The following is a 19,282-nucleotide window of genomic DNA, read 5'->3' as shown; positions in this document are numbered from 1 at the left end:
AGGGACAGATCTAATTGAGTGGCAGAACAAGCTCAAGGGGCTGAATGGCCTACTCCTGTTCCTATGCACAGCAACATTTAATCAGGAAAACAGACATTCGGAACGAGTGCTTCATCAAATCAGATTTAAGTGTGGGTTTACTTTGAACTGAGTACTTCTGTGTAAAATTACCAAAGGCCAGTGTCTTACTTTAGTTTTATTTAGTTTTCACCTTGAAAATTATTTACCTGGGAATCTGACCTTGCTATATTAGATTTCCTCATTAATTTTATTCCCCCGTAATTATATTATACTGTGCTTGGCACCATTTCCCAATTAAGGTAGTCGGCTGCACTTAGATGCCAACTGATGCAACTTATCAATATGATCAATTAAAAATGCCACATGTTGATATGCTATGATTTTCTCCCCAACTCTAAACAGCTGTTAAATAGCCCACCAAAATAACCCGTAATGCAATAGAGCCCGGTACAAAATTCACAAGAGGCAAACAGGTTTCTTAAAAAAAAAATCCTAGTTAGAGCGATTATAAAACATATGCACTGAATATAATTATTGAGAACTCTAAAACACACACTTCTTTGTCAGATTCTTACCTGCTGTTTCTTACTAATCTCATTAGACATAATTTTAGCAGAGTCCAGGACTTTAATGGCACTCTCATCTTCCAGAATGTTTCCTTCAGAGCCCTCAAGGGTTTCAAGGATTTTATCTTCAATTTCCTTCAGCTGTTTCTTATTGGATGCAGACTGCAGGATCAGTGCATTCCGCTCTTCCTCCAGCTCAGGTCTGGTCAAACAAATTGAAAACATTTATATAGCACTTTTCACAACCTCAGAATGTGAGTGGGCAAAACTGTGGCAAATGGTGTTCAATGTGGGGGATAATGAGGTAATCCATTTTCCCCATGCATATCAAAGTCAATAAAGTACTTTTGAAGTGTCACCATTGTAATGTAGGGTAACACAGAAGTCAATATGTGCACAGCAATGTCCGACAAACAGAAATTAGATAAATGAGCAGATATCTGTTTTAGATGATGTTGATTGAGAATAAATTTTGGCCAGAAGTTCCCTCTTCTTCTTTAAATAGTGCAATGGGATCTTTTACATCCACCTGAGAGGACAGATAGGGCCTTGGTTTAAGTCTTATCCAAAAGACAATGGGGTCGATTTTCATTGACCCGTGGAGTCGGGATTGGAGGCGTGCGGGTGGTTAAAGTCCCGAATTCAGGGGTCCCGACATCATCCCGCCCCCAACCCGCCCCGCACTGGGACCTGCCTACCCGAGGCGGGAAGGGATTAGTGCCAATTAACTGTCTGTTAACAGGTAGTTAACAGGCAGTTTTTAGCCTAATCCCTATTTTAAAGCTTGAAGTGTGGGATTCCCGACGGCTCCAAACCACGCCAAGTTAGAGGAGTCGGGCCGTCGGGTTGAAGGACTTGGAGGGGTCGAGATGTCGGTGTTCAGGTGAGTGATGCGTGCATGAGTGGAAAGGTAAGTGTGTTTGGTGTGTCTGAAGTGTGTACCTTTTTAGCCTTCCTTCCTCTAGGTTTCGGGAGTCCATCATCTAACCGCCACAGAAAGCAGAACGGCTGCGAACTGTCAAAAGTGACAGCCTGCAGCTTTCTGTGCCGGTGAGATTTCTAACTGAGTCTGTGTAGAAGGACTCATGTTAGAAGTAAGACTGCCATGTTTGACAGCTTCAAACAGCTGTGAAACACTGATATTTCATCTGTCAAAACGTCTTGACAGATGAAATTTCAGTCTATGATGTCACCTGTTGCCGGGTGGCCCCTAATTGGCCTGCTGAGCCCGCTGGGCGGGCTCAACAAGGTCAATCAAGTTAAAATCACGTGGATTGGCCGCATCTCGATGGAGGCGGGACTACAACCCCGAAAGTTGTAGTCTCGCCTCCTTCCCGACTTCTGAATGAAAATCACCCCCAATACCTCCAACAGTGCAGCACTCCCTCAGTTCTGCACTCAAATTTAAGCCTAGATTATGAGCCCAAATCTCTGGAGCATGGATTGGACCCAGAGCTGAGAGTACTACAACTGAGGCATGGCTGACACATTGATTGTAAAATATTAAAGAGTTTATAAAGTCATTTAAAAATTCAAAATGATGGCATGACTGATAATGCACAACCACACTGCTAACAATAAACAGTAACCTCGTTCCCTATGATCACAGGTTTAATTATTGTGTTGTATTATATTGTTTGAATATTGTTATAACTGGATTAAATCATTGGAAAATTCAAAAAAGCAACAAATCTGGTAGCAGATTGCACCAACAGACTATTGTTCAAAAAAAATTAATACAAAAATTTCAATAAATGAAAAATACAAGAACTTAAGTGCCTTTTATCAACTGCAAGTTTCTTATTAACTAATATGTACAGCTGCTCAAGTGTATTTGAGTCATGTGGTGTAGTGAAGCAGTGGCTCCCATGAAACACAAACAGTTAACATGCAGGTACAGCAAGTAATCAGGAAGGCAAATGGAATGTTGGCCTTTATTGCAAAGGGGTTGGAGTATAAAAGCAGGGAAATCCTGTTACAACTGTATAGGGCGTTGGTGAGACCACACCTTGAGCACTGTGTACAGTTTTCGTCTCCTTATTTAAGGAGGGATATACTTGCATTGGAGGCAGTTCAGAGAAGGTTCACAAGGTTGATTCCTGAGATGAAGGGGTTGACTTATGAAGAAAGGTTGAGCAGGTTGGGCCTAAAATAGAAACATAGAAGATAGGAGCAGGAGTAGGCCATTTGGCCCTTCGAGCCTGCTCTGCCATTCAATGAGATCATGGCTGATCATCCAAATTCAGTACCCTGTCCCTGCCTTCTCCCCATATCCCTTGATCCCTTTAGCTTTATGAAATATATCCAACTCCTTCTTGAATATATTTAATGAACTGGCCTCCACCGCCCTCTGTGGCAGAGAATTCCACAGGTTCGCCACTCTCTGGGTGAAGAAATTCCTCCTCATTTCAGTCCTAAATGGCTTACCCCTTATCCTTAGACTATGACCCCTGGTTCTCTACTCCCCGGTCATCGGAAACATCCTTCCTGCATCTAGTCTGTCCAGGCCTGACAGAATTTTATAGGTTTTGATGAGATCCCCTCTCAATCTTCTAAACTCCAGTGAGTATAAGCCCAATCGACACAGTCTCTCCTCATACGTCATTCCTGCCATCCCAGGTATCAGCCTGGTGAATCTTCGCTGCACTCCTTCCATGGCAAGAACGTCCTTCCTCAGGTAAGGCGACCAAAACTGCACACAATACTCAAGGTGCGGTCTCACCAAGGCCCTGTACAACTGCAGCAAGACATCCTTGTTCCTGTACTCGAACCCTCTTGCTACGAAGGCCAACATACTATTTGCCTTCTTAACCGCCTGCTGCATCTGCATGCTTACCTTCAGCGACTGGTGCACAAGAACACCCAGGTCTCTTTACACTTCCCCTTCTCCCAATCTATTGCCATTCAAATAATAATCTGCCTTCCTGTTTTTGCCACCAAAGTGGATAACCTCACATTTATCAATTCAATTCAATTCAATTTTATTTGTCATATATGCAGCAAACGTGTGTACTGCACAATGAAATGTTGATTTTTACAAGTCCTCCCAACATTGGAATAAATATGGCATAGCAATGATAAAAATACTAATAGAAATACAGTAATAATAAATAAAATAACAGTAATAAATAATAATAAATTATTCGTTCATGAGTCATGGCCTGGGGGTAGAAGCTGTTTCGAAACCTGCTGGTACGAGACCGTATGCTTCGATATCTCTTACCAGACGGGAGCAGGGTGAAGAGGTTGTGGCTGGGGTGGCTCGCGTCTTTGATGATTCTCAGGGCCTTCCCCCGGCACCTCTCGGGGTAGATATCCTGCACAGCAGGTAGTTTAATTCCTATAGTGTGTTGTGCAGCTTTCACCACCATCTGTAGAGCCTTGCGGTCTGTGGCGGTGCAGTTGCCATACCAGGTAGTGATGCAGCCGGACAGGATACTCTCGATGGTGCACCGGTAGAAGTTGGTGAGAATCTGGGGGGCCATTCCAAATTTCTTCAGTCTCCTGAGGAAGAACAGGCATTGGCATGCCTTCTTGGTTACAACGTCGATGTGATTGGACCACGTTAAGTCCTCCGTAATGAATACACCCAGGAATTTGAAGCTGCTAACCCTCTCCACCTCAGCCCCTTCGATGTAGATTGGGGTGTGTCCCTCCCCCTGCCGCTTCCTGTAGTCCACGATCATCTCCTTTGTTTTGCTGATGTTGAGGGAGAGGTTGTTGTACTTGCACCATTCTGCTAGGGCTCTTACCTCCTCCCTGTAGCGTGTCTCATCGCCATCTGTGATCAGGCCTACAACGGTAGTGTCATCAGCAAACTTGATGATGGAGTTGGAGTTGTGCATGGCCACGCAATCGTGAGTAAACAGGGAGTACAGAAGGGGGCTGAGCACACAACCCTGGTGAGCTCCTGTGTTCAGGATCAGTGTGGAGGAGGTATGACTGCCTATTTTCACCACCTGGGGTCTGCCCGTCAGGAAGTCCATAATCCAGTTGCATAGGGAGGTGTCAAGTCCTAGCTCACTGAGCTTGTTGACAAGCTTGGAGGGGATAATGGTATTGAATGCTGAACTATAATCAATTAACAACATTCTCACATAGGTGTTCCTCTTATCCAGGTGTGATAAGGCAGTATGCAGTACAGTGGCGATGGCATCATCCCTAGATCTGTTTGGGCAGTAGGCAAATTGGAGTGGGTCCAGTGTGTCAGGTAGTAAGGAATTGATGTAGGTTTTGACCAGCCTCTCAAAGCACTTCATGATGACAGAAGTGAGTGCTATGGGGCGGTAGTCGCTTAAACAGGTTACTTTTGTTTTTTTGGGGACTGGAATAACCGACGTCATCTTGAAGCGGGTGGGGACTACAGACTGGTACAGTGAACGGTTGAATATATCCGTAAACACGGCTGCCAGCTGGTCAGCGCATGCTCTAAGGACACGCCCAGGAATTCCATCTGGACCGGATGCTTTGTGGGTGTTCACTCTCTTAAAAGTCTTACTCACGTCAACCACGGAGATTGAGAAGACCCAGTCGTCCTGAGCCGCGGGCGCCCTTGTAACAGGCCAGTTGTTGTTGGCCTCAAACCGGGCATAAAAATTGTTAAGTTCGTCCAGGAGAGAGGCATTACTGGGCATGACACAGCTGGGTTTCCCTTTGTAGTCCGTAATAGATTGTAATCCACTCCACATCCTTCGCAAATCTGAGCTATGATAGTGTGACTCCACTTTGTCCGTGTATTGTCTTTTTGCATTTTTGATGGTTTTTCTGAGGTCGTACCTTGATTTCTTGTACTCATCCATGTCCCCAGAATTGAATGCAATGGACCGTGCTTTTAACATAGCACGGATATCGCCATTTACCCATGGTTTCTGGTTGGGAAATGTTCGTACAACAATCCTCGGAACAACGTCGTCTATACACTTGTTTATGAGACTAATGACTGAATCTGTATATGTGTTGATGTCATTGTCCGAGGCATTCCGGAACATATCCCAGTCAGTGGAATCAAAACAGTCTTGTAACATAGCGTCTGATTGATCCGACCAGCGTTGTAGAGATCTCATCACAGGCTTTTCCTGTTTCAGTTTTTGCCTATAGGTGGGTAGCAGCAGGATGGAGTCGTGATCTGATTTGCCGAAGGGAGGGCGGAGGAGGGCCTTGTATCCATCCCGGAACGGAGTGTAAACGTGATCTAGTGTGTTCTTGGCTCGCGTTGGGCAGGTGATATGCTGATGGTACTTAGGCAGTACTTTCTTCAGATTGGCTTTGTTGAAATCGCCAGCCACGATGAATGCAGCCTCTGGATGGGAAGTTTCAAGCCTGCTAATGGTCCCATCCAGCTCATTTAGTGCCCTATTTGCGTCGGCCTGTGGTGAAATATACACCGCTGTAATGATCACGGATGAGAACTCTCTCGGGAGGTAGAAGGGTCGGCATTTGATCATCAGGTGTTCGAGATCGGGTGAACAAGAAGATGTAAGTAGTTCCACGTCGGAACACCAGGAGTTGTTGATCATGAAACATACTCCACCCCCTCTATTCTTCCCCGAATCCTTTGTTCGGTCTAGCCGGTGAATGTTGAATCCCTCTGGTTGAATGGCCGAAGCCGGTATCGATGGATCAAGCCAAGTCTCAGTGAAAATCAAGACGTTGCAGTTCTTAATGATTCGCTGGAAGGTGAGCCTCCCCCTGAGTTCGTCCAGCTTATTGTCCAGTGACTGCACATTCGCCAGGAGAATACTCGGAAGGGGAGGCGGTGTTCACGTCGCCTCAGCTTCACTAATGCACCTGCTTGTCTGCTCCGCTTGCGTCTCTTGCGCCGTCGTCGCTTCCTGATCACAGGAATTAAGTCAGGTAAGCTGGTGGGAGGGTAAATGGTAGTAGCAGCAGAATCCCAGTTCGAAAAATCGGGGGTAGGTCCTATATCCCCGGACGATCTTATGTCCAGAGTGATTGACGGTCGTACCGGATAAGCGAAGAAACAGTTCGTACATTATAGTGCATTTGCCATGTTTCTGCCCAATCACCCAACCTGTCCAAATCGTACTGGAGTTTCACGACATCCTCCTCACAGCATACCCTCCCACCCAGCTTTGTGTCGTCTGCAAATTTGGAGATATTACATCCAATTCCCTCGTCCAGATCATTAATGTATATTGTGAACATCTGGGGTCCTAGGACCGATCCTTGCGGTACCCCACTAGTCACTGCCTGCCACTCGGAAAACGACCCGTTTATTCCAACTCTCTGCTTTCTATCCGCCAACCAGTTCTCTATCCAAGTCAATACCTTGCCCCCAATCCCATGTGCCTTAATTTTGCAAGCTAATCTCTTATGCGGGACCTTATTGAAAGCCTTCTGAAAGTCCAAATACACCACATCCACTGGTTCTCCCTTATCTATTTTACCAGTTACATCCTCAAAAATTCCAGTAGATTAGTCAAGCACGATTTACCTTTTGTAAATCCACGTTGACTTTGTCCGATCCTGTCGCTGCTTTCCAAGTGCTCTGCTATTACATCTTTTATAATGGACTCTAGCATTTTCCCCACTACTGATGTCAGGCTTACCGGTCTATAATTCCCCGCTTTTTCTCTACCACCTTTTTTGAATAGTGGGGTAACATTAGCTACCCTCCAATCCATGGGTACTGTTCCAGAGTCTATCGAGTTCTGGAAGATGACCAGCAATGCATCTGCTATTTCTAGGGCCAATTCCTTAAGTACCCTAGGATGTAGATTATCAGGCCCTGGGGATTTATTGGCCTTTAGTCCCATCAATTTTCCTAACACCATTTCCCTACAAATACTGATTTCTTTCAGTTCCACCCTTTCATCAGACCCTATGTTCCCCGGCATCTCTGGGAGGTTATTTGTGTCCTCCTTTGTGAAGACAGAACCAAAATATGTATTTAGTTGGTCTGCCATTTCTTTGTTCCCCATTATAAATTCCCCTGATTCTGACTGCAAGGGACCTACGCTTGATTTCACCAATCTTTTTCTCTTCACATATCTATAAAAGCTTTTACAGTCAGTTTTTATGTTCCCTGAAAGCTTACTCTCATATTCTATTTTCCCCTTCTTAATTAATCCCTTTGTCCTCCTTTGTTGAATCCTAAACTGCTCCCAATCCTCAGGATTATTGCTTTTTCTGGCCAATTTATATGTCCTCTACTTGGATCTTATGCTATCCCTAATTTCCCTTGTTAGCCACGGTTGAGTCGCCTTTCTTGTTTTATTTTTATGCCAAACTGGGATGAACAAATTCTGTAGTTCATCCATTCGGTCTTTGAATGTTTGCCATTGCCTATCCACCGTCAACCCTTTGAGTGACATTCTCCAATGAATCCTACCCAACTCACTCCTCAGACCATCGTAGTTTCCTTTATTTAAATTTAGGACCCTAGGCCTAGAAATTCATTAAGGCGCTGCCAGCTTTGCGGCCAGTTACCGCCTAAAGAGGGCTTCTGTGCCAAAAATGAGTTTGCGCTGATATTCAGCGCAGCGGTATTGGCGGCGGTAGCCGTTAGCGCTGCGCTGGCATCGATGACGTCATCAGTGTGCGCAGTGCCCCGGTTCCGCCCCGAAACCGGCCCGATCCCCATATTTAGTAGCGGCCGCCTCCTCCAAAGCGGCCGCAAACAGCGACCAAAAAACGGGGCCGTGCTGTAGCCTTAGTGGGGCGCTTTAAAGGGGAAGGTGCGGCCGGCCGCTTTTTCGGCGGCCGCCTGCCCGCACCTCCTTCCCCGGCCTCCTCCACCCCCCCCCCCGCGGCATTGCCGGCTGCTTTCCGCGAACCCGGCACTTCTCCGTGGTGCCGGGCTCATTTGCCGGCACTCTCCAGCGGCGATCTCCCCGTTGCTGGCAGCTCCCCCTTAAGAGGAGGAGGCCTGCAGTACCGCAGCCTGCCACTCCGCAGCGGCTGGCGCAGCGGCGCCAAGAGCGCTGAAATTCAGTGTCAGCGCCCCAAGCGGAGGCGGGCACACCCTGGTATAGCGCCCGGTTCCGATTTGGGGCGCTAACACTGAATATCTGACGATCGCTAATGGCTCCCCGCCCGGCGCTAACTTTTGGGCGCGAGCGAGCTGGCCGCCCCAAAGTGAATTTCTAGGCCCTAGTCTCTGAGTCAACTACTTCATTCTCCATCTTAATGAAGAATTCGATCATATTATGATCGCTCTGACCCAAGGGGCCTCGTACAACAAGATTGCTAATTAATCCTTTCTCGTTACATAATACCCAGTCTAAGATGGCCTGATCTCTGGTTGGTTCCTCGACATGTTGGTCCAGGAAACCATCCCGTAAACACTCCAGGAATTCCTCCTCCACAGTATTGTTACTAATTTGGTTAGCCCAATCTATATGTAGATTAAAGTCACCCATGATGACTGCTGTGCCCCTATTGCACGCTTCTTTAATTTCCCTTTTAATGCCATCCCCAACCTCCGCCTTACTGTTTGGAGGTCTATATACCACTCCCACTAACGTTTTCTGCCCCTTAGTATTTCTCAATTCTACCCATACAGATTCCACATCATCAGAGCTAATATCCTTCCTTACAGTTGTGTTAATCCCTTCTTTAACCAGTAATGCTACCCCACCTCCCTTTCCTTTTTGCCTATCTTTCCTGAATATCGAATACCCCTGGATGTTGAGTTTCCAGCCTTGGCCATCCTTGAGCCACGTTTCCGTAATCCCAACCAAATCATATTCGTTTACCTCTATTTTCGCAGCCAATTCATCCACCTTATTATGAATGCTCCTCGCATTAAGACACAAAGGCCTAGAAATTGGGTATAGCCCCGCTTGGGGCATTAGATTCGGCGCTGCGCAAATTTTATAGCCAGACGCAACTTATCGCCACCTCGTGCGATATTGGGTTGCAGCGCCCCTAAAGGTGATTAAGGCGCTAAATCATGCGTTGCACTGGACTCCTAAGGCGCTAACCTGGCGGCGCAACCCAATATCGGGGCGGGCGGGAGCAGCACAGGTGCTCTCAATTACCGATGACCACGAGACTTCCAGGCTCCGGCCAGCTCTTAAAGGGGTGGGTGAGTAAGCATCAGCAGCCACACTCTGCGCCTTGTAGGCCTGAAAATCGGAGCAGGCCATTCTCTGGCGCAAAAAACTTGGAGAAGATGGAGAGGGTGAGGCAGAGAGCAGAGCGCTTCACCAATGGGGCATTGGAGGAATTGATGGCCGCAGTGGAGCGCCGGAGAGATGTACTCTACCCCGACAATGGCAGGAGGCCTAATCAAAAGGAATACCGCCGAGCTTGGAGGGATGTTTCTCAGAGGGTCAACTCCAGCAGCATGGTGACCAGGAGCCCTGTGCAGTGCAGGAAGAAATTCAACGACCTCTCTCGGGTCGTGAGGGTGAGTGGTGTTTATGCAAACTTCTGCATCCCTCCATCTGCACCTGACTTTATGGCTACAGGGTGCGCGATGCCCCAATGGCCATGTGTCAGCAAGCACCCATGGCCCTTTCTGGGCACACACATGCACATTTGACTCAGGGCATCATGTAAGGGCTCTTCCACCATGGGGGGCATGAGATGATAACTCAGGGCATCATGTAAGGGCTCTTCCACCATGGGGGACATGAGATGATAACTCAGGGCATCATGTAAGGGCTCTTCCACCATGGGGGGCATGAGATGATAACTCAGGGCATCATGTAACATAACTTCCCGTCCTTTCTCCTGCAGGCCAAGCTAGCGAGGAGCCGCAAGGACCAGCTTCGCACCAGAGGAGGATGTCCTCAACTGCAGACTCTAACGGATCTCGAAGAGAGAGTCCACCAGACTGTTGAAGGTCGTCTGAGTGGTCCTGTCACCACTGCAGCTGCCGACCCCATTGTCCACAGCGATGGTAAGGTCCTCACCTTTTACAGCTGTCTCCTTCCACTTGTTCCCCCCACCAGCATGCTTTCTCACTGTGGACCCATGTCATAGCATTGCCGCAATCTTGCATCCCTTGCTGCCAAGCTGTCCTTTCGCTAAAGCCATTCTTCAACCTCCCTGCTTTCAGATGCAGCATCACCAGCTCGGGAGCCGGGCCCTCAAGCTGCCAGTGCCACTGCCTCTGGAGGCGACGATCAGGAGGAAGCCGGAACATCCGTGCCAGCCTCAGGGGAGCCAACCCATCTGGAGACTGGGGATAGTAGTTCCCTGGAGGGGATGGGGGGGTCTCTGATGAGGAGCCAGTTGCAGGAACCAGCGGGCTGCAGCCACGCGAGGGAGGTAGGGAAGCTTGGGGGCCGTCTCCCCGGAGGGCGAGGCAGGCCACGATGACTGCTGCACAGAGTGCAGAGGAGGTGCGTAGCCTTTCCAAAATGAGCGCCCAGGCCCGCCTCAGGCACACTGAGCTGATGGCTGCAGTGGGGAGGATGCCTGACTCGATCGACACACTGGCAAAGAGTGTGCTGGACTTTGGGGCAGCAATGGAAAGGACTGTTCAGGGCTTCGGGGCAGCACTGGAAAGGACTGTCCAGGGCTTCGGGCCATCCCTGGAAAGGTCTGTCCAGGGCTTGTCCGAGGCAGTGGAAAGGACTGTCCCGGCCTTGTCCGAAGCAGTGGAAAGGACTGTCCAGGGCTTCTCCGAAGCACTGGCACCTGCCATGCAGGTCCTCAGTGCTGCCACTCAGTCACTTGCTGGCCTCGTGCAGACGCATATTGAGGCCACGCGAACACTCACTGCTCACAGGAACCCGGGGCCCTTGCAGCACCACAGCAGGCCATGAATCTGTGGACCAGCCGATTGTGGCGGATGCTGCGGTGCTGCCCCGTCAGAGTGCCAGTGTGTCGGCCGACCACGGAGCAGGTGTCCTCTCTCGGTATGTAAGCATTCCTGATGCCACCGCTGGAATGTCTGCACTGCAGCTGCCACCACCTGCAGGACAGACTGCCTCCAACCATGCGCAGTTGGAGCAGCCAGCTTCCGGGCCCTCCAAGCCCAGAGGTCGTCCAGGCCGTCCCTCAGGGGCTTCTGCGCTTCCAGACACTCTGCAGGCGTCCCCCAGCCTTGACGCAGCCACTGGGGTCCAATTACAAAGGAGCTGCAGGGAGGGAAGGGGCCGATCTCGTAAGAGAAGTCGGTCTCCATCAAGGGGTCAACAGTAGCGGGAGGTGCTGAGATGTCTCTTTTGTAGAATTCAAGGCCGTCCACACCTACTGTGATTGTCTGTCATGTTTTGGTTCGTCTCGCGGGTTTGCCAGACAGTTGTGTGTTAGTTCGTTAGTTATGCTTTCTGTTGCCATTACGTTGTCATGCTGGAAGGAAGCACTTTTTTGAAAATAAAGAAAATGTTTTATTTACAATGCAGCTCTAGACTATTTACAAGCATGGTGGCCTTCATAGGCTTTGAGCGAACCGAAGGGCGCTGTTCCAATCACACCCCGCATTCCGTCAGAGGGGCCTAGAACCGAGTCCTTATGAGCCTCTGACGGACGGCCCTTCCAGTTTCTGGAACCCTCCCATCTTCCTCCCCCTCCTCCTCCTCCTCGTTCGCCTGCTCCTCCTCCTCCTCCTCCTCCTCCTCCTCGTCCGCCTGCTCTGCTGGACCTTGAGGGTCGGCTGGCATTGGCTGGGTGCATCGAATGGCCAGGTTGTGGAGCATGCAGCAGGCCACGACAATGCGCGCCACTTGCTCCGGCGAGTACTGTAGGGCGCCCCCCCGAATGGTCGAGACATCGGAAATGCTGCTTGAGGATACCAATTGTGTGCTCCACAATGTTCCTGGTCGCCTGATGGCTGTTGTTGTAATGCTCTTCTGCCGGGGTGCTGGGCAAACGGAGCGGGGTCATGAGCCATGGGCAGAGAGGATAGCCCTTGTCGCTAAGAAGCCAGCTTCGTAGGTGAGCCGGGGCCTCAAAAAGGTCAGCCACTGAGGTCTGCCGCAGGATGAACGCGTCGTGGCTGCTGCCAGGGAATTGTGCGTTGACCGCCATGATCATCTACTGGTGGTCACAGACCAGCTGCACATTGAGGGAGTGGAACCCCTTGCAGTTGCGGTACTCCTCGGGATTCTGTAATGGCGCCCGCAAAGCCACGTGTGTGCAATCAATGGCCCCCTGCACCATGGGGAAGTCCGCAATAGCCGTGAAGCCCTGCGCGCGCTCCCCCTGCTTCTCCAGGGTCAAAGGGAAGGTGATTAATTCCCGCCTCCTTCTATAGAGGGCAGCTGTAACTTGCCGGATGCAGCAATGCACCGCAAATTGTGAAATATTTGCAATGTCCCCTGTAGCTGCCTGAAACGATCCGCTGGCGAAAAGGTTTAGGGCAACAGTGACTTTGACGGCCACCGACAGAGAGGTCCTGCACCGTAACCGCGGTTGCAGATCTTCAGCAAGCAGGTGGCACAGCTCAGTCACAACATCCTTACCGAATCTGAGCCTTCGCAGACACTGGTAAGGTATGACACCTGCTGCCTGAAAACCCTGGCAGCGTACGGTCAGATTTGGCGACGTCCATTGCCCCTCCTCCTTCTGGCCAATCCCGGCCCTCTCTCCCTCCGCCTCTGTGCCCTTGCCAGATGTTCAGCCAGGAGGACGTTCCCCTCCAAAGCAGCTCCCATTAAAAAGTAGTGAGACGAGTAAGACGCAGTAATCTCTCACGATCAAAGTGTTCTGGACAGGTCTGAAGGTCCAAAGGCACCGCTGCCTCAATGAAAAGAACGCTCTCCCACTGAAGGTCAGCAACTCTCGCCAGCAACGAACAGGATGCCCACCCCAAATGGCTGCGCTTTTATACTACTGCTGTCCCCTTTAAAGAGCACCCCCCGAGTCCGACAAGGACCTGGGAACGTTCCATCCAACTGTCACTATTAGCGCCAGGCGAAGCGGAGGCGGGCGCCACTGAATTTCTGGTCCGGGACGCCAAAAAGATGTTGCACACTGAAATGACGTCATGATCTGCCTGTGCCCGTGAGCGGGCGCTAAGATTTAGCGCCAGCGCTAAAAGGCTACTCAATATGGCAGGAGGCGCTGGGTTCACTGCGCCCACCCGAAATTTGGGTAACGCCCCAATTCTCGGGCTCTTTAGGTGCTAATCGCTGGCGCTAGCAACCGAATTTCTCCCCCAAAGCCTTCAGGCTTGTTTTTTTAACGCTCTTAGACCTATTAGAATTATTATTTACTGTGGCCACGTTTGATTTAAACCGTTGATTTCTCTGACTGCCACTTTTGTTTTTCTCCTTCCTATCTTTTGCTTTTATCCTCGTTTCCCTTTCCTCTGTCTCCCTGCTCAGGTTCCCAGCCCCCTAATCATTGGAGTTTAGAAGAATGAGAGGTGATCTTATTGAAACATATAAGATACTGAGGGGGCTCAACAAGGTAAATGCAGAGAAGATGTTTCCCCTCATGGGGGAATCTAGAACTAGGGGGCATAGTTTCAGAATAAGGGGTCGCCCATTTAAAACTGAGATGAGGAGGAATTTCTTCTCTCAGAGGGTCGTAAATCTGTGGCATTCTCTGCCCCAGAGAGCTGTGGAGGCTGGGTCATTGGATATATTTAAGGTGGTGATAGACAGATTTTTGAACAATAAGGGAGTGATGGGTTATGGGGAGCGGGCAGGGAAATGGAGCTGAGCCCAAGATCAGATCAGCCATGATCTCATTAAATGGTGGAGCAGGCTCGAGGGAACAAATGGCCTACTCCTGCTCCTATTTCTTATGTTCTTATGTTCTGCTTTTCCATCCACAATCCACCACGTTGTTACATTCCCAATGTCAGTGGTGTCATTAGGGCAAAGTACCAAGTAGTGATCACAACTCCCAGAAAAGTAGGGAAAAACAAAATCTTAGGCTGAATAATCTTTGTATCACTCACATACTTATGTGTCATTTCAGAGCAACATTGGGAGAGGCATAGTAGCAGGTTGCTGCCATAGATATCGTATGCCATAGGGAGTCTTAATTGTTGCAAGTTATGAATCTGACATTTAAAACAAATAAAGAGGGAGAATGCACTTCAAAAATGAATTAATTGCTATTTAGAAAATGTTAATGAAAATGGATGAAACACTGGTCCAATTATTTTTTAAAGATTTTTATTATTGGATTCACATTTTATGAAGCTATTATACATAATGGAGTCATTTACATATTTTAAGAAACCGTTATATGATTAAATGTACATTCATACAGAAATTTAATGCGATCATTGTATATTTAGGTATATAATACACACATCTTAAGAGACTGTATATTCTGATACGTAGTTTATGAAGACACTCCACAATCTGTCCGTATGGTGACTGCAAGATGAATCTATCACTGCATTAAGCTGCCTGCATTGTTTAGGGGATGTGATTATATACCTAAATATACAATGACCTCATAACATTTCTGTATGAATGTACATTTAATTGTACAGTAGTTTCACTAGATATTTTAATGTACTCCTGTCTGTGTAATAGCTTTATAATAAAAGAAAGAAAGACTTGTATTTGTATAGTGTCTTTCATGTCCTCAGGACCTCCCAATGCACTTTACAACCAATGAAGTATTTTTGAATCGTTGGGAATTTTCACAGGAAAAAACGGGTGGGTTGGAGGCAGGAGGGGAAGTAAAAGTTAGAAAAATCCCAAAATCCGACCCAACCCGCTCACTTTCACCTTTTACTCAAGCGGGATGGGGAACGGGCAGCCAACCCACTGCCAAATATGATAATGAGGCCTGAAGCCTCTAATTTAACCTGCTTTGCAGGTTTAACTGCAGGTGGTGGGGCATCCCGGGATTTAAGATTCCCAGCAGCTGCAACGAGGCAGCTGCATCCTCAGGGAACAATCGTTGTGGGCCAGGAGGAGCAGGAGTGCTTCCTCCCGGCCGCCCAAGGTCCCCCCACCAGCAGCCTGCACCCCCCCTGGGGTCAGGGATTGGACCCCTCCCGGGGATTGATCTCACCCCCCGAGGTTGTGGATCAGACCCCTTCGGGTCAGGGATTGGAACCCCCCCCCCCTCCCCGGGGACAGGGATCGGACCCCTCCCAGGGATTGAGGATCTGACCCCTCCCGGGTTTGCCCCCCACGAGCTTGGACTCCCCGTGGGCTTGGAACCCCCCTCCCCCACGTCACCTGGACCCAGCACTTACCTGTTGCTGCGGTGTCCAGCCTGCGTTCCCCGGCAGACAATTTGCGCACAGCAAGGTCCCACAAACAGCAATGTGATAATGACCAGATAATGTTTTAGTGATGTTGGTTGAGGGATAAATATTGGCCAGAATAATGTGTGAACCTCCCTATCTCTGTAACCTCCTTCAGCCCCATAACCCACCCAGAGATATCTGTGCTCCTCTAATTCTGCCCTCTTGGTGGCCATGCCTTCTGTTGCTTAGGGCCTAAGCTTCGTAATTCCTTGCCTAAACTTCTCCGCCTCTTGACCTCTCTTTCATCCTTTAAGATGCTCCTTAAAACCTACCTCTTTGACCAAGCTTTTGATCACCTGCCCTAATTTCTCCTTATGTGGCTCAGTGTCAAATTTGTTGTCTTATAATACTCCTGTGAAGTGACTTGGGACATTTTACTACGTTAAAGGCGCTATATAAATACAAGTTGTTGTTGTCAAACTCAATAAAATAAATTATATTAGAACTTCGGGTCTCCACGGGTGAGTACGCACGGGGTACTCACCCGTAAGCCCAATGGAAGTGCCGGTTTCCTGCATGAACTGCGCATGCGCGGGAAACTGGCACTTCCGTTCCCCTGAAAGAAGGGGTTCAGAGTTCGAATGCGTGTGCAGGAGAGGCTGCGCGTGCGCATCAAACTTACGTTTTTTTTGCATGTTTTCCCGGGAGGGTAAGTCTCCAGAATTTACACATTTAAAAAGCAGTTGCAAGGTCTGCTTTTTTCAAGGTAAGTGGTGAATCAATTAAAATTAAAACATTTTTTCCACAGGTTTATTATTTTTAAATACTTTAAAGCAAGGTAAGTTTATTTTTAGCCCCATTAGAAAATAAAATGATTTTTTTCAAAAATTTAAATTGTTGTTTAAAATAGTTATTTCATGTGATTAAAAAAAAAAATTATTTGAAGATTTAGTGCTGTTTTGGGGCCGTAGTATTTATAAGTTTTCTTCCTGTCAAACTTATGAATGGGCATGATCCCAGGGGACGCATCGAACTAACTGCGCCCCTGGGATACGCAAGCACTGCGCGCCGGCAGTTGGAGCAGGCCCAGGATCGGAATTCCACGGGGGCCCACAGCACAACGGCCGGCGCGCAAGATAAGTGCAGGTCGGGGGCTTACACCCGCGGGAAGCCCCCGACCCGAATTTCTGGGCCATTAAAAAATTGGATCAGTGTTTTGGTTTACATAATAGGGTTGAATTTTCAGGGGTTCTCTGATTGTTCACTATAACTTCAGCAGAAGATCTACGGAAACCAAGAAAAATGGCATGAATGCTGTTTACACCATTTCTCCAGACTTTTGGGGGATCTTCTGTTGAAGTCACAACAGACGATCGGGAGAATTCCACAGAAATTCAATCTTTCTATATAGCAATGAATTCTTATTTGATACTAATTTGCCTTCTTTATTCTTTGTAAATGTATGTTTAAGGTTTGACTCCATACCCTTGGCCATTTCTCCTTCCTTAATGGTATGCCTAGATCACCATCCCAGGCTTCCTTCAAGTTTTCTGTCTGATCCTTGGTCATGGAGGTAGGAATGTTACACAGGGTGGAGATGCATCTGCCAGAGGCTGTTGGGGCTTGGAGGAAAAGTTCCAAGGAGGTTGGCTTATGCTGATGTTAAGTATTACAGGGTTCTGGAGGTATTGCTTTATCTGGAAATAATGATATTGGTCATGCTGGGTAAGGTGAAATTTGTCAGCTGGATGGTGGAACGACACAATCTGGTTCTCATAGAGGAGCTGCTAATCTGGTGATCCTTTTCTCAGGCCAGGACCTGTGTCAGTTGCATCACACTTCATATGGGTGGTATGTGTCAGCAGTCCTGGAAAGTCTGCAGTGGCAGGGTGGGGTTTAAGTGATGCTCTCTGCATCCAGAGGTAGCTCAATATTAGTAGTTGGGTTAGGATTTGCTTTTGTGGTTGTCGTAGAGGAGCAGCTATGAGCAATAGTTAGTGATGGCGTGCCCAGTGGAGCTCGTGTCTTCCATGTTATGAGGGGTGTCACTTGGGGGTATCACTGGTTGGGTTTCCTTTGTGGGAAAGTTTGCCGAAGCCAATGTTGGTGATTGCATTCTGCCTTTTGGGAGGTTGGGGGCTGTAAGGCAATACTTTATCCTAGTTGTGTTGTTTGGGCTCCTGAAGTAGCTCACTTGGGGATGGAACAAACATCTTGGTCCTGGCTGGGGTATCCATACTTGGAAGTTTTGTGCTTAGGACTGGGGGTTGGGAACAGTTCTCCCTGGTTGTGTGAGGGCAAGGGATCAGCTTGCTGGATATTTGAGAGGATCATGGAGTGTGGGAGGGGGAGGTACTCTGTGGCCGAAGATGATGATTTTTCAGTTTTCAGAAAAAAGGCTCTGGGAATGCTTTGCAGCCACTGAGAATGCTTTGCAGCCACTGAGAATAGTGGGAAATTAGGACTGTAGAGTTTGTCTCCGTAGGGTGGGCAAGAGTGGGTCACTGGTTCAATATTATATTGATTGTGAAACTCATTTCTTATCTGGGAAAATTCAGTCTTAACACATAATTCCAATTTGCCACAGGAAAAGAAACATAAAAGTTAACGGCCTAGAAATTGAGTTGGCGCCGCGCCAGGGCTTTAGCGCCGGAAATTTAGCGCCGGCGCTAAGTCCTCCTGCGCGCGCCAAAAATTCAGTAGCGCCGCGCCCAGACGGCTGCCGGCGCTACTGGAGGGTGTCAGCGCCTCGCAGTGGGCGCTGACTGCCGCATTGCGGCGCTAATCCGCCGCTGCGGCACCCGATGCGGTGCGGCAGGCTGGGGAACTGCAGGCCTCCTCCTTCTGTTAAGGAGGAGCTGCCTGCACCCGACCGCTGGCCGTTGATCTGTGGAGAAAAATGAGCCCAGCACCTCGGAGAAGTGCCGGGCTCGCGGCCCACATGCATCTGTCCCGCGGGGGGGTGTTGGAGGAGTCCGGGGAGGGAGGTGCGGGCAGGCGGCCGCCGGGAAAGCGGCCGGCCGCCGCGCGACCTTAATGCGCCGGCGCTAAGACCCGTAGCGAACTTTTGAAAAATCGTTGGTTGCGGCTGCCACGGGCGAGGCGGCCGCAACTCAATTTCGGCGTTCGGGCGCGTTGCCACGGCAACCGGGACGCTGCGCACACCGATGACGTAATCGGTGCCGGCGCAGCGCAACTGGCTAACGCCGATGGCAGCGCCCAAGTGAATTTCTCAATCGGCTGTACTTGCGGCGCTAGGCCCTCTAGCGCCTCAAAATGGGCGCTAACCCCACTCAATTTCTAGGCCAACATCTATAAAAAGTTAACATCTATCAAAATCGATCATTAAAAGGGAAAATAATTATTTCTAATGCATTAAGAGTATATTGTCATAAACTGTTTTACACTTGTTTTGCACATTTGTCAGGCAATGACAGCTGACGATACAATAATAAGCTATTGTGGCGGAGCCACCAAAGGACTCAGAGCAGTTGCACATTATTCCTTTAACAGCAATGCAGTTACTGTCCGTGCCTGTACCTTTAATTTGTTCGACTGTACAATGTCTAGTTACCTTTACAGCGCGGTTTCAACGTGATGACATCATGCCGTT

General features: G+C 48.7%; 1 protein-coding gene across 1 annotated transcript in view; it reads right to left on the bottom strand.

Annotated features, from left to right (window-relative positions):
• The window catches only part of dnah12 (dynein, axonemal, heavy chain 12), a 429,714-nt gene that overhangs the window by 71,614 nt on the left and 338,818 nt on the right, over positions 1-19,282 (bottom strand). The window contains exon 57 of the mRNA XM_086001602.1: positions 597-789. Coding sequence (XP_085857728.1) covers positions 597-789 — 193 coding nt within the window. The remainder of the gene's footprint in view (positions 1-596; positions 790-19,282) is intronic.

The sequence above is a fragment of the Somniosus microcephalus genome, chromosome 11, assembly GCF_052327205.1.
Source record: "Somniosus microcephalus isolate GS21.2 chromosome 11, FLI_Smic_1.0, whole genome shotgun sequence".
NCBI lineage: Eukaryota > Metazoa > Chordata > Chondrichthyes > Squaliformes > Somniosidae > Somniosus > Somniosus microcephalus.
This window is presented reverse-complemented; position numbering and strand designations above follow the sequence as displayed.